At 43.1% G+C, this 16,327-nt stretch overlaps 1 protein-coding gene across 1 annotated transcript in view; it reads right to left on the minus strand.

Moving 5' to 3' along the window:
- ATL3 (atlastin GTPase 3) overlaps positions 1-16,327 on the minus strand; it is a 58,657-nt gene that overhangs the window by 40,572 nt on the left and 1,758 nt on the right. Inside the window, exons 2-3 of the mRNA XM_039471022.2 lie at positions 3,774-3,988; positions 3,495-3,638 (exon numbers count right to left, since the gene is read on the minus strand). Coding sequence (XP_039326956.1) covers positions 3,495-3,638; positions 3,774-3,988 — 359 coding nt within the window. The remainder of the gene's footprint in view (positions 1-3,494; positions 3,639-3,773; positions 3,989-16,327) is intronic.

Here is a 16,327-nt window from a genome sequence, read left to right on the forward strand (position 1 = left end):
ACAGGAAAATTGCTTGAACCCAGGAGGCAGAGGGTGCAGTGAGTCAAGATTGTGTCACTGCTCTCTAGCCTAAGCAACAGAGCAGACTCCATCTCAAAAAAAAAAAGGCCGGGCGCGGTGGCTCAAGCCTGTAATCCCAGCACTTTGGGAGGCCGAGGCAGGCGGATCACGAGGTCAAGAGATCGAGACCATCCTGGTCAACATGGTGAAACCCCATCTCTACTAAAAATACAAAAAATTAGCTGGGCATGGTGGCGCGTGCCTGTAATCCCAGCTACTCAGGAGGCTGAGGCAGGAGAATTGCCTGAACCCAGGAGGTGGAGGTTGCAGTGAGCCGAGATCGTGCCATTGCACTCCAGCCTGGGTAACAAGAGCGAAACTCCGTCTCAAAAAAAAAAAAAAAGAAGCAATGTCAGCAAAAATGCAATGGGGCAACCCCTTTAAAGTACTGAGAAAAATATGTCGGCCTAGAATTCTGTACTCAGAGTAAATATTTTCCAAAAAAAAGGCAAAATAAAGATTTTTCAGATGTATGAAGGCTAAAAGAATTCAGTACCAACAAATCAGTGCTTCAAAATATAAAAGGAAATCCTTCAGGCTGAAGGAAAAATGACACCAGACAAATTGAAAAATAAAGAGCAAGGCTAATGGTAACTACATGGGTAACACATGACTCTTTAATTTAAATGTCTTTAAGATAACTGACTGTTCCAGACTGGGCAACATGGCAAAACTCCATCTCTATAAAAAATATAAAAAGTTAGCTGGGCATAGTGGATCAATGCCTGTAGTTCCAGCTGTTCAGGAGGCTGAGGTGGGAAGATCACCTGAGCCTGGGAAATTTAGGCTATAGTGAGCCATGATCATGTCACTGTGCTCCAGTCTGGGAGACAGAGGAGACCTTGCCTCAAAAAATAAAATAAAAATAAGTGACCATGGCACAAAAGCTAGGAGGAAAGAAATGGAATGTCAATTTTATCTCAATAAAAATTATTTTAAAAATTAAAAGACTAGGCCGGATGCAGTGGCTCATGCCTGTAATCCCAGAACTTTGGGAGGCCAAGATGGGTGGATCACGAGGTCAGGAGTTTAAGACCAGCGTGGCCAAGATGGTGAAACCCTCTCTCTACTAAAAATACAAAAAATAGCCAGGTGTGGTGGCATATGCCTGTAATCCCAGCTACTTGGGAGGCTGAGGTAGGAGAATGACTTGAACCCAGGAGGCGGAGGTTGCAGTAGCCAAGATTGCACCACTGCACTCTAGCCTGGACAACAAGAATGAGACTTTGTCTCAAAAAAAAAAAATTAAAAATTTCAATATTATAACTCCCTATTATCCTATATCCTCCTTTTTTCTTTTCTTTTCTTTTTTTTTTTTTTTTTGAGACAGAGTCTCAATCTTGACCTCCTGGCCTCAAGTCATCCTCCCAACTCAGCCTTCCCAAGTAGCTGGGATTACAGGTGAGTGCCATCACACTCAGCTTATTTTGTGTGTGAGTGCCATCACACTCAGCATCATCAGTAGAGATGCGGGTCTCACTATGTTGCACAGGCTAGTCTCAAACGCTTGGCCTCAAGTGATTCTCCCACCTCAGCTTCCCAAAGTGCTGGGATTACAGGCATGAGCCACCACACCTGACCTATTCTCTTTTTCCTAAAAAGTTCCTGGCCAGGTGCAGTGGCTCACGCCTGTAATCCCAGCACTTCAAGAGGCCGAGGATCACCTGAGGTCAGGAGTTCAAGACCAGCCTGGCCAAGATGGTGAAACCCCATGTCTACTACAAATATAAAAATTAGCTAAACATGGTGGTGCGTGCTTGTAATCCCAACTACTCGGGAGGTTGAGGCAGAAGAATTCCCTAAATCCGGGAGGTGGAGGTGGAGATTACAGTGAACTGAGATTGCACCATTGCACACCAGCCTGAGTGACAGAGCGGGACTCCATCTCAAAAAAAAAAAAAAAAAAAAAAAAAAGCACAAATAGCTGTGAAAGCATACTTGTAGGATGGAGTTAAAACAGATGAAATGGATGAAAGAAGTCTGTATAAGAAACACATGACAGCCGTGTGTGGTGGCTCACTCCTGTAATCCCAGAACTTTTTGGGAGGCCAAGGTGAACGGATCATGAGGTCAGGAGTTCGAGACCAGCCTGACCAACGTGGTGAAACCCCATCTCTACTAAAAATACAAAAATTAGCTGGGCGTGGCAGCATGCGCCTGTAATCCCAGCTACGCAGGAGGCTAAAGCAAGAGAATCACTTGAACCCAGGAAGCAGAGGTTGCGGTGAGCCAAGATCGTGCCACTGCACTCCAGCCTGGGTGACAGAGCAAGACTCTATCTTGAAAAAAGAAAGAAACACATGACTTACTCCTCCCAACCCTTACAGAGAAATCTGTGGAGAGGCTCTATGGCCATATCTTATCTGGCATGGATGAGACTGGGAATAAGAAGCCCTAATGATCGCTGGGGGGTAGTGAATGCCCACTTTCTGAACAGTGAGATCGCCAATGTCATTTTCCTGCTCAACTCCCAGAACAACAGCGGCCAGGTCTGTGCCACTCACACAGGAGTAAGGAATTAAAGAACAGAAGTGATAACAGGTAAGAACATCAGCCTCTGGGAAGTGAAAACGAGGCAGAGGGGAGAGTAACACAAATGACAGCTGCTTTCTGTTAGAAGACTTTCAATATGACCTTTCAAACTATATTCATACATTTTTTAAGAATCTTAAAGACAATCAATATGTTTAAATTATTCGCTTTGATAAAAGGTTTTTGTTTTCACATCTTTTACTAAAAAAATTTCAGAAAATTGCAGTTAATAAAAAGCACAAACAAATCAACAGGTATATACCAGTGGAAAACACAATATAAAACTCAAAATGCCATTGGCTTCTTTAGTTGGTACAGAACACAAAATGTAACAGGCAGAAAAGGCAGAAACAGTTTGTTTCAAACAAATTAAAAAGCTACATGTTTTTTAAATTCTCCCTACGTTGGATACACACACACCCACAAAAATAGTGTGTGAAGGAAAGCTGTCATACACAAGAAGTTGTAACCTGAATTATTCAAGGAAAAACATGTTGAAATAGGAATTAATAGAGTCAGCAACAGATTAATAATGTTTTAATTGAATCTTAAAATCCTACATGGCTCTAAGCAATACAACATAAAGTACTGCTAAGCAAAAAGGAAAAAGTCTGCACAGCTTTTAGCAAAAATGCTTTTCCAAAAAATTAAAATAATGCAATCAGCAGACCAAGGAGACTACAGCTAAACATCGGAGCTATAACTTCTCATATCTGTGTCAGAAAATCCTATTTATCCACAACAGTCTGAAATTTCAGGACAAAACAGAGACTTTTAACATTAATTCTTACTTTACTTTAAATTCTGTGATAAAAGATATTTTAACTGGATTAACACAGTACATGCCCAAGTTCATATTTTGTAGTTGTTTTTGTTCATCTGTATGTCATTTTCATCCTTACCTTCTTCCCACCTGGCTTCACCACAGTGAAAACTTCACTCCAGATCTGAATCCCAGTGGTTTCTGGATCAGAACCCCCTCTCCATGAAAATCCTGTTAACGGTTCTTCTGGGTCACCCAACCAATTTGAACGGCCACTTTCCTTCTACAGGAGAAGTAAGAAATTTCCATTAAATTTTAATTGAAAATTTTATGCATCAAGGATAATCTATGAGCTTATTTCGCTTTTTTGAACATTAAAGTCTCACTTTTTACCTGAAATAAAATAATTCTATCTTACCTGAGAATATAAGTATCGTAGCATAAAATCCAGAATGAAAGACTTGCCCTTTCGGAAGGCACCAGCCACTGAAACCACCACCACATCAAGATCTCGGATGTGGTCCTGCAAGAGGATGCTGGCCAAGGCTTTCTCATCTAGCTCAAAGGAATGTTGTTCTTTCTGAACCAAAACAACCTGCACTGGTTCAGGCTTGCTGCTCTCCATGGCATCACCTATGTTCATGTAGAGAAACAAATTAGTGTCAAATTTTTAAAATATATTTTTGAATGTGAGGAAACAAAAAATTCTTAGGCAGGGCACAGAGCTGGGCTCAGTGGCTCATGCCTATAATCTCAGCATTTTGGGAAACCAAAGCAGGATTACTTGAGGCTAGGAGTTTGAGACTACCCTGGGAAACAGTGAAACCCAGTTCTACAAAATTAAAAAAATTAGCAGCCAGGTGAGGTAGCTCACACCCGTAATCCCAGCACTTTGGAAGGCCAAGGCAGGCAGATCACCTGAGGTTGGGAGATTGAGACCAGCATAGCCAACATGGTGAAACCCAGTCTCTACTCAAAATACAAAATTGGTCAGACATGGTGGCGCATGCCTGTAACCCCAGCTTCTCAGGAGGCTGAGGCAGGAGAATCGCTTGAACCCAGTAGGTGGAGGTTGCAGTGAGCTGAGATCATGTCATTATACTCCAGTCTGGGCAACAAGAGCAAAACTCCACCTCAAATTTAAAAAATAAAAAAAAAACAGGCAGGCACAGTGGCTCGTGCCTATAATCCCAGCACTTTGGGAGGTCGAGGTGGGTGGATCACAAGGTCAAGAGATCAAGACCATCCTGGCCAACATGGTGAAACCCCGTCTCTACTAAAAATAAAAATAAAAAAATTAGCTGGGCATGGCAGCACACCCCAGCTACTCAGGAGGCTGAGGCAGGAAAATTGGTTGAACCCAGGAGGTGGAGACTGCAGTGAGCTGAGATCGTGCCACAGCACTACAGCCTGGATGACAGTGCAAGACTCCATCTCAAAAAAAAAAAAAAAAGCGCCAGGCACGGTGGCTCAAGCCTGTAATCCCAGCACTTTGGGAGGCCGAGGCGGGTGGATCACGAGGTCGAGAGATCAAGACCATCCTGGTCAACATGGTGAAACCCCGTCTCTACTAAAAGTGCAAAAAATTAGCTGGGCATGGTGGCACGTGCCTGTAATCCCAGCTACTCAGGAGGCTGAGGCAGGAGAATTGCCTGAGCCCAGGAGGCGGAGGTTGCGGTGAGCCGAGATCGCGCCATTGCACTCCAGCCTGGGTAACAAGAGTGAAACTCCGTCTCAAAAAAAAAAAAAAAATGGTGGGTGTGGTGGCTTATGCCTGTAACTCCAGCACTTCAGGAGGCCAAAGCGAGTGGATCACCTGAGGTCAGTAGTTCGAGACTGGCCAACATGGCAAAACCCTGTCTCTACTAAAAAATACAAAAATTAGCTGGGTGCAGGCATCTATAATCCCAGCTACTTGGGAGGCTGAGACAGAAGAATCACTTGAACCCGGGTGGCGGAGGTTGTAGTGAGCTGAGATTGCGCCATTGCACTCCTGTAGTGGTGTACACCTATAGTCCTAGCTACTTGGGAAGCTAAGGCAGGAAGACTGCTTGAACCCAGGGTTTTGAGGTTACAATGAGTTATGATCGCACCACTGTACTCCAGCCTAGGTGACAAAACAAAACAAAACAAAATGAACACAAAAGTACTAACCATAAAAAGGCCAGGCACAGTGGCTCACCCCTGTAATCCCGGCACTTTGAGAGGCTGAGGTGGGTTGATCACTTGAGGTCAGGAGTTCAAGGTGAGCCTGGCCAACATGTCCAAACCCCATCTCTACCAAAAAATACAAAAATTAGTCAGCGGTGGTGGTGCACACCTGTAAGTCCCAGCTACCCAGGAGCTGAGGCATGAGAATAACTTGAACCTGGGAGGCAAAGGTTGCAGTGAGCCAAGATCATGCCATTGCACTCCTATTTGGATGACAGATAAGACTCTGTCTCAAAAAAAAAAAAAAAAAAAAAAAAGTACTAATCATAAAAGAAAAAGTGACAACACAGACTTCATTGGAATTAAATTTTTGTTCACTTAAAGACTTCAATAAGTAAAAGTGCAAGCCATAGGCTAGGAAAGAGTATTCACAATATCTATTTCCAAAGGACCCGCATCCAGCATCAACATGGCAATCCATAAGAAAAAAATGAACATTACAAGTTTTAAAATAATAATGATGAATAAAAGACTGTAAACAGGCACTTCACACACACAAAAAAAAAGATATACAAATCCTATTAAAAGGTGCTTCCAGCCGAGTGGGGTGGCTCATGCCTGTAATCTCAGCACTTTGAGAGGCCAAGACGGGTGGATCACGAGGTCAGGAGTTTGGAACCAGCCTGACCAACATGGTGAAACACCATCTCTACTAAAAATACAAAAATTAGCTGGACGTGGTGACATGCACCTATAATCCCAGCTACTCAGGAGGCTGAGGCAGGAGAATCACTTGAGCCCAGGAGGCAGAGGTTGCAGTGAGCCGAGATCATGCCACTGGACTCCAGCCTGGGCAACAGAGCAAGATTCCATCTCAAAAAAAAAAAGGAGCTTCCATATCATTACTTAACAGTGAAATGTAAATTAAAACCACAATAAAATACCACTGCCTGCCCATCAGAATGGCTAAAATTTAAAAGACTGACAATATCAACTATGGGACAGGGTATGGAGCAACTGGAATTTTCACACCTTCTGATAGGAGCACAAAATACTATAGCCACCTCAAAAAAACTGTTTGGCAGTATTTACAGAAATTAAGTGTATCTGTGATCTGGCAGTTCTCCTAGGTATACACCTAAGAGAAATGAATGCCTATGTCCACCAAAAAATATATATACAAAAATGTAGAGTTAGGCATGGTAGCTCACATGTGTAGTCCCAGCTACTTGGAGGGCTGAGGCAGGAAGATTACTTGAGCCCAGGAGTTCAAGACCAACATGGACAATATTGCAAGACTCTATCTCAAAAACAGAAAGTTCATATCAGCTTTACTCAAAACAGTCCAAAAGTGGAAATCAAACGTCTATCAATAGTAAAAAGTGTGTTTGCCACCGCTAAGCTTTCTATATGTATTATTTAATCTTTAGAACATCTCTATGATATAAATAATACTGCTCCATTTTAAAAAGAAGGAAATGGCGAGGTTCAGTGACTCACACCTGTAATCCCAGCACTTTGGGAGGCCAAGGCAGGTGGATCACTTGAGGTCAGGAATTCAAGACCAGCCTGGCCAACATAGTGAAGCTTCGTCTCTACTAAAAATACAAAAAAAAAAAAAAAAATTAGCCAGGCATGGTGGCACACCCTGTGGTCCCAGCTTCTCCACAGGCTAAGGGAGAACTGCCTGAACCCAGGCGGCAGAAGCTGCAGTGAGCTGTGATCACACCACTGCACTTCAGCCTGGGTGGCAGAGCAAGATTCTGTCTCAAAAAAAAAAGAAGGAAATGAAGGCATATGAAGGTTCAGCATATTACCCAACAGATCCTAGAGATAAGCTCAAAAAAAGATCTTTGTGCTTTGCAGATCATTAGCAATAACTCAAAGTTTTAGAAGCAATTAATTCTATAGTTCAAAATTAAGCACTAACTAGTATTATACCTTCCCTATCAGAGTTTATCTACCAAAACACAAAATTAATTAACTAATTTGAAATTCAGCCCAGGCACAGCATTCACGCCTGTAATCCTAGCACTTAAAGAGGCTGAGATGGGAGGATTGCTTGAGGTCAGGTGTTCAAGACCAACTTTGCCAACATAGCAAGACCCTGTAAGGAAAGAAAAGGACAGAGGAAAGGAAAAAAGGAATGAGGGAAGGGGAGGGGAGGGGAGGGGCAAGAAAGCAAGAAAGAAATTCATTCAGGCCGGGTGTGGTGGTTCATGCCTGTAATCCCAGCACTTTGGGAGGCCAAGGTGGGCAGATCACCTGAGGTCAGGAGTTTGAGACAGCCTGGTCCAACATGGTGAAACCCTGTCTCTACTAAAAATACGAAAACCAGCCAGGCATGGTGGTAGGGGCCTGCAATCCCAGGTACTCCAGAGGCTGAGGGAGGAGAATTGCTTGAACCCAGGAGGTAGAGGTGGCAGTGAGCCGAGATAGCACCACTGCACTCCAGCCACCCTAGGTGACAGAGTGAAACTCTCTCTCCAAAAAAAAAAAAAGGAAGAAATTCAGAGCCACCTAGTAGCTGTGGATTTAGGAGAAGTTTACAAAAAACTACTACCAGTGGGGCCTAAGGAATGAATAAAAAACTATTTCCCTAAGTGTGAGTATGTGTCACTGGTACTAAAGATGTTTGTAGGTAGTGAAAAGGACATATTAATTTTAGTAATTATGTATTTAATGCATACTTTAAAACAATAAATCTATATTTTAATGAATTCTTGTTTAGAAGGAGGCTAAGCTTAAGAAGTCTATTAATTAATTTATTTAAGACAAGGTCTGGCTCTATCACCCACGCTGGAGTACAGTGGCGCAAACTCAGCTCACTCCAACCTCTATCTCTTGGGCTCAAGACATCCTCCCACCTCAGCCTCCTGAGTAGCTGAGACTACAGGCATGCATCACCACACCCAGCTAATTTTTGTATTTTTTAGAGGGGGGGGTTTCACCATGTTGCCAAGGCCAGTCTCGAACTCCTGAGCTCAAATGATCCACCTATCTCTCGGCCTGCCAAAGTGCTGGGATTACAGGCATGAGACACTCTACCTGGCCAAGAAGTCAATTTAAAGTAGACTTAAGGAGACATAGTAAGTAAAGCTTAGTATTGACAGGCAGACATGGCCAAAATCACAAAGATGGTCCCAAAATGACTGTCTAACCAACACTGAGGGCTGCACAATCATGGCAGACAAAATAGCTTGACTGCCAACTCTCTGCACTTTAAGCTACTGGAATTGCTGCTCACTTACTACATTTATAATATCAGATAACAACAGAAGGGTTCTTCGTGGGTTTTTTTTTGTTTTGAAGAGTGCCTTGCTCTGGCACCCAGGCTGAAATGCAGTGGTGCAGTCCTGGCTCACTGCAGCCTCAAACTCCTGGGTTCAAGCGATCCACCCACCTCAGCCACCAGAGTAGCTGGGACTATAGGTGTGTGCCTCCATGCCTGGCTTTTTAATTTTTTGCAGACAGGAGTCTCATTATGTTGCCCACATTAGTCTCAAATTCCTGGGCTCCAGTGATCCTCTCACCTCAACCTCCCAAAATGCTGGGATGATAGGTGTGAGCCACTGTGCCGGGCTTCTTCCTATTTTTTAATTTTTTGCAGACTATTGGAAAACAAGTTATAAATATAGGTTAAATATCATGTTATCATTGTAATCAATGTATACTAATAATTTTCTTTCCTGTTATCAACCAGATTAAAAAGGAAACATTCCATGAATAATATTTTAGGGTTCTTATTGCCCCAGCAGCAGGTAATCCAAGTTCCAACGACCTTCAGTCTTTCATACAAAAGAACTAATGAGAAGAATTTATTCAGACCTTAGGGATAAGCCACAGTGTTAAGTACTGTGTAGCACTCAAAGAAATACAAAACAAAGTCTCGATTGTAGCAGAGATGTCTGATTGTTTCCCCAATATTAATTTGTCCTTCCTGCTATATAACAGATTTTCAGCTGGACATACAACTGCCCAGAAGAAACACATTTCCAACCCAAACGTATAGCTAGGATACTACCAGGTGACTAAATTCTGACCAATGGGAAGTGACTGGAAATGACACAGGCAACTTCCAGGTCAGGCATTTTCCCCCTGCTTGCTGACTGGATGTAAAAGTGGGAGTGAATCATTTTGGGCCAGGCATATAAGGGCAACACCCCAGGAATGCCGGAGAAAAGAGAGAGGTCAGATTTAACGTAGCAGAACTACCATACTGGTTCACTTCTATGTGAATAAAAAATAAATGTCTACCTTACTTAAATCACGTATTCAGAGGCTCTATCAGATACAGCTAAGCCTAGGAGCCAATACAACAGTCTTCCAGGACTTTAAGTTCTTCATACCAGATCTTTCTATTTTATCTGTTTCACTATCACAAGTTTACTGAGCAACGTCAATGAAATGACACCCAGCACATACGATCAACTATTGTAAAATGAATGAATGGCATGTACCATAATATAGTTGAAGGCTACAACCCGAAGGATGCAAGTGGCATTGTCAGAGCAGTAGACATGGAAGATAAGGTTACGTGGCTACAAGATGAGATAATCCAATGGTAAGAATGTATACAGTAGTATACAGTAAACTGCACTTCAAGAGAAGCTGAAGACTACTGAGGACAGCTGAGGGGAAAAAAGTCCTTACTCATCACTTCCTCTCTCTCTCCCTGTAGCACAGTACCCAAGAATAAAGGAAGGGAACCAGGCTCTGTTTAGTTGGAGGAGCTGGGGTGATTCTGCATTTCTCTTCACAACTACTAGTAGTATAAGCATGATTAGCAACAACCACCAGATTTAAAAAGATCTTGTTGGCCAGGCATGGGAGCTCACGCCTGTTAATCCCAGCACTCTGGGGAGGCCAAGGCTGGTGGATCACCTGAGATCAGGAGTTTGAGAGCAGCCTGGGCAATATGCCAAAATCCCATCTCTACTAAAAATATAAAAATTAACCAGGCATGGTGGTAATGCACCTGTAATTCCAGCTACTTAATATCACTTGAACCTGGGAGGCGGAGGTTGCAGTGAATCAAAATCGCCCCACTGTACTCCAACCTGGGCAACAGAGCAAGACCCCGTCTCATTAAAAAAAAAAAAAAAAAAAAAAAAGTATTGTTCACCGACAGTGCTCCTTTGGTTTGGGCCTACATAAGAATTATTTTGAGCTGTATACATCATCAATAATGCAAGTTAAATGGATCTCCTTGTATATTACATCTCTTTTTTTTTTTTTTGAAACTGGGTCTCCCACCTCAGCCTCCCAATCTCATCTCACTACAACTTCCATGTCCCAGGTTCAAATGATTGTCCTGCCTCAGCCTCCCAAGTAGCTGTGATTACAGGTGCCTGCCACCACGCCTGACTAATTTTTGTATTTTTAGTAGAGACAGGGTTTCACCATGCTGGCCAGGCTGGTCTTGAACTCCTGACATCAGTTGACCTGCCCACCGCGGTCTCCCAAAGTGCTGGGATTACAGGCATGAGCCACCATGCCCAGCCTACCCTCTATTTTGATGACACAACTTCACAGTTCTCTAACCTGCATTTAGTCCAAATGTACCCCTGCCTAAGAGACAGGTTCACCTGCTTACTCTCAGAAGTAACCTGTGGAAATATATGAACTTAGGAATCAAAACGCAAGTCCCTGCTCCAGCCCTACCACTAACAACCTGTGTGATCCTGGGCATGTCTAGTTTTCAGTTTCGTCAGTAAAATGAGTCAAGTGCTGGCTGGGCATGGTGGCTCATGCCTGTTAATCCCAGCACTTTGGGAGGCCGAGGTAGGTGGATCGAGCACTTTGCACGATCAAGTGATCTTCCTGCCTCGGCCTCTCAAAGTGCTGGGATTACAGGTATGAGCCAATGCGTCCAGTCCACTTCTCATGAAACTTAAACTCTGGAGATCTAGTCTCCGGGAAGGGTACTAGCAATATCTGTAAGTGGCAACCTTACATGCTTGTCCCTCTAGAGAAGCAATTATTTTCCAAGGTCTAACTCTGCATGCTGCAACAATAGTTAATGTTATATTACATTACTTAAATGAATATGGAAAACATATGACATTTTTGCACAGACACAAGACTACACCTGGACCACAGTCACATCTGTCATTCACATGTATTTACGTGAAGTTAAAGCCTACGTTTAAAATTCCAGAAATAATTCATAAGTCTTAAGATTGAATGCAGTTCTAAGTACCATGATGAAACTTGTGCTGTCCTGCCTGGGACATGAACTGTCCCTTCTTCCACAGTATCCACACTTTATACACCACCAGCCCCTTAGTTACCTTAGTAGCCTTCTCATCAACCAATGTAGTGCATACAGGGCTCAGGGCCATCAGCAGTTTCAGGCATCCACTGGCAGTATATTCCCCTCAGATAATGGGGACTACCTAACTGCTGTAAATAGCTCATAATACTGTATCAGCCATCAATTAAAATATGTAGAAAATGATGAAAATCTTTGTATAATAATTAGAAAGTTTTATTTGTTTTGTTTTTTGAGATAGATTCTTGCTCTGTTGCCCAGGCTGGAGAGCCATGGTGACCTCCCTGCTCACTGCAAACCTCCGCCTCACAGGTTCAAGTGATTCTCCCACCTCAGCCTCCCAAGAGTTTAAGATTCCTGAGAAGTGGGCCAGGCGTGGTGGCTCACACCTGTAATCCCAGCACTTTGGGAGGCTGAGGCAGGCAGATCAAGAGGTCAGGAGTTTGGCCAGGCGTGGTGGCTCACGCCTGTAATCCAAACACTTTGGAGGCCAAGGCGGGCAGATCACCTGAGGTCGGAAGTTCAAGACCAGCCTGACAACTTTGTCTTTAAAAAAAAAAAAAAAAAAGAGTTCAGGAGTTCAAGACCAGCCTGGCCAACATGGCGAAACCCTATCTCTACTAAGAAATAGATTGCCGGGCACGGTGACTCATGCCTGTAATCCCAACACTTTGGGAGCCCAAGGCAGGCAGATCATTTGCAGTCAGGAGTTTGAGATCAGCCTGACCAATACGGTAAAACCCTGTCTCTACTAAAAATACAAAAAAGTAACCAGGCATGGTGGTGCATGCCTATAGTCCCAGCTATTCGGGAGCCTGAAGCAGGAGAATCACTTGAACTTGGGAGATGAACATTGCAGTGAGCTGAGATCACGCCACTACACTGCAGCCTGGGTGATAGAGCGAGACTCTATCTCAAAAGTAAATAAATAAATACAATTTAAAAACTGACAGTGTAGATTAGGGTTTCTCAACCTCAGCACTATTGACATATTGATAGCAGAGTTGAATAACTATTGTGGGGGGCTATCCTACACATTATGGGCTATTGAGCAGCATCCCTGGACTCTACCCACCAGATACCAGTAACACTCCCCACACAGGCTGTAACACCCAAAAAATGTCTCTAGCCATTGCTAAATGTCCCAGGGGCAAGAAGAGGCAGTATCACCCTAGGTTTAGAACCACTGAGTAGAGCCAGCCTTGGTGGTCATTCTTACCATCCGGAGAGTTCTAAAAACAAAGTAACCAGAGTTACAGAAACACTTTGCTGAGTATACTCGTGTATGACTCAGGGTAAAGTTATGACCTGAGTTTCCCGGTCTCCTTATAAAATAATCATATTCTCTAAAGGGCAAGAGCAACACACCCAAAACAGAGGCATACCATTTTCATGCCTTGTTCTTGCTGGCAGTCTTTAAGGTTTCTGACAGACAATGCCAGAGAAAACATCATCACAGGCAAGAGTAAATATACTAAGACCTTAGCCAACTCTAGAACTGGGTGTGGTTCCTTCTCGTGGTGGGGGTGGGTGGGTGCTTTCATATACTCTGTCTTGTCTTAAGGCAGTGATTATGCTGGCAGATACACTGCAATACGGGTTTAAGACTGTTTCAGTGAAAATACTATTTAAATCCAATTAACCAGAATACTGGGCAAATTTTATATTTGTATGTTGTAGAAAATCTTTTTGCCTTAGCACTGAAGGCCGAACAAAACCATATTTTTTTGTTGTTGTTAAGGATTGTGTAATGCTTCATAGATATACAAAAATCATCTATGACTGAACAGTTTTGAAGACTCAGAAAATGCAAAGAAACGGCTGAATCTGAAAATGATGCCAGGCTATACCACAAGTGGAGAAAAGAAAACCCTTTTCAATAGAATGAGCTCAATAGTGATTTTGTATCTCTTTCCTAAACATAAGAATGCCACCAAAGGTTTTAATTAGCTGTATTCCAGTTAAATAAGGATTTCTTTCTTTCTTTCTTTCTTTTTTTCTTTTTTTTTTTTTTGAGACAAGGTCTCACTCTGTTGCCTAGGCTGGATGGAGTGCAGTAGCAAACAAGGCTCACTGCAAACAAACAAATAAAAAAGGCTCATTGCAGCCAACTTTTCCTAGGCTCACTCCATTCTCTCACCTCAGCCTCCTGAGTAGCAGGAACTACAGGCACAGGATACCACCTTGGCTAACTTTTTTAAATTTCTGTGGAGAGGGGAGTCTCACCATGTTGCCCAAGCCAGCTGTTCATGAACTCCTGAGTTCACAGGATTCTCCTGCCTCAGCCTCCCAAAGTGCTGGGATTACAGGCGTGAGCCACAACGCCTGGCCAAGTAAGAATTTCCTAATTAGCCCCTACTATACCAAGAAACCTATCGTCTAATTGTTAACATACTTCAGCTGTGAAATATACCTAACATGCTCTAACAGTCGAAATACCATGCAAGTGGGCCAGGCGAGGTGGCTCATGCCTATAATCCCAGCATTTTGGAAGGCCAAAGAGGGCGGATCACCTGAAGTCAGGAGTTCAAGACAAGCCTGACCAACATGGCGAAACCCTGTCTCTAATAAACATACAAAAATTAGCCAGGCGTGGTGGTGGGTGCCTGTAATCCCAACTACTCAGGAGGCTGAGGCAGAAGAATCACTTAACTCGGGAGGTGGAGGTTGCAGTGGGCCCAGATCGCACCACTGCACTCTAGCCTGGGTGACAAAGTGTCCCCAAAAAAAAAAAAAAGAAATACCGTGAAAAAGCATTTTTTTTTAAGAAACATAGAACACCTACTTCTCAATACAAATATTGATAGTTATGAATTATACTTCTTATAAAATAACAAAGTGTAAATAACCACCTATAGGGATATACTAGTAAGCCAGGTAGAATTACTGGGAAATTTTAACTGTTTTTTCTTCCCTGAAGAAATGTTATCAGATTCTGTGTGTGGGACTGAAGCAGAGGCAGGTTTTCAAAACCCTGGATGATTCTAATGTGCACAGCAGGGTTAAGACCACACCTTCAGGGCAACTGAGATATACATATATATACTTTTTTTTTTTTTTTTTTGAAACAGGGTCTCGCTGTTGCCCAGGCTTTTTTCTTTTAAATACAAGCTTTCCTCTCACTTTTTCCCCTTGATATTTTTTAGAGAGTAAGTTCCCAGAATCTCAAAGATAACTTAGGAAAATGTTTTAAAATTCAGACAAACCTTAAAATGTACTTGTGTTACCTGAACCCTTTCTCAATATGAGACAAAAGGCCATAAAGAAACTTTTACCAGGCATGCCAGTCATTATGGATAAATTCTAAACCAGGTCTCAAACAAGTTCACACACACCTAGGATTCCCTCAGGTACTTCACGGGAATCTTAAATGAATACGTGACCAAGCTGTTAATGATAACTACCTTTGGGGAAGCAGGGAGGTTGAGACAACTTTCTGTTTCTTGCTGATACAAGTATCTGTTATTTCACCTTTTTTTTTTTTTCTTTTTTTTTTTTTTTTTTTGATACAGGGTCTTCCTCTGTTGCCCAGGCTGGAGTGCAGTTGTGAAATCCCAGTTCACTGCAACCTCCACCTCCCACGTTTAAGCAATTCTAGCGCCTCAGCCTCCTGAGTAGCTGGGATTACAAGCGCACACACCCCAACCCAGTTAATTTTTGTGTTCTTAGTAGAGGCTGGGTTTCACCATATTGGTTAGGCTGGCCTCGTACTCCCAACCTCAGCTGATCCACCTGACTTGGCCTCTCAAAGTGCAGGGATTACAGGCATGAGCCACCATGCCCAGCCTCACTTTCAATAAACTAGTTTGAGTATATCCTTTCTTCTGATTGCTGCCCCAAAAAAGCATGCACATGTTGCACTGTCGAAAACCAATTTTTCAAAAGCTTATCTAAGGCCAAGAGCAGTGGCTCAGGCCTCTAATCCCAGCACTTAAGGAGGACGAGGAGGGCTGATCACTTGAGGTCAGGAACTCGAGACCAGCCTGGCCAAATGGTGAAACCCTATCCTTACTAAAAACACAAAAATTAACCACGTGGTGGTGAGCACCTGTAATCCCAGCTACTCCAGAGGCTGAGGCAGGAGAATCACTTGAACCCAGGAGGTGGAGATTGCAGTGAGCCAAGATCGCACCATTGCACTCCAGCCTGGGCAAAAAGAGCAAAATTCCACCTCAAAAAAGAAAAGAAAATTAAGCTAGTACACATGATCACATCTATCCACTGTTACTTCAACTATTTCATGAAACCTACTACAATGAGGTAGTGAACTATGTAATAAAATAATGGGCAGGGCACAGTGGCTCATGCCAGTAATCCCAGCACTTTGGGAGACCGAGGCAGGTGAATCACCTGAGCTCAGGAGTTCAAGACCAGCCTGGCCAAGATTGCGAAATCCTGTCTCTACCAAAAACAAAAAAATTAGCCGGGCGTGGTGGCGGACGCCTGGAATCTCAGCTACTCTGGAGGCTGAGGCAGAACTGCTTAAAGCCAGGAGTAGGAGGTTGCAGTAAGCCGAGATAGCGCCATTGCACTCCAGCCTGGTTGAC

Source organism: Saimiri boliviensis, chromosome 6, assembly GCF_048565385.1.
Source record: "Saimiri boliviensis isolate mSaiBol1 chromosome 6, mSaiBol1.pri, whole genome shotgun sequence".
In the NCBI taxonomy this organism is placed as follows: Eukaryota; Metazoa; Chordata; class Mammalia; order Primates; family Cebidae; genus Saimiri; species Saimiri boliviensis.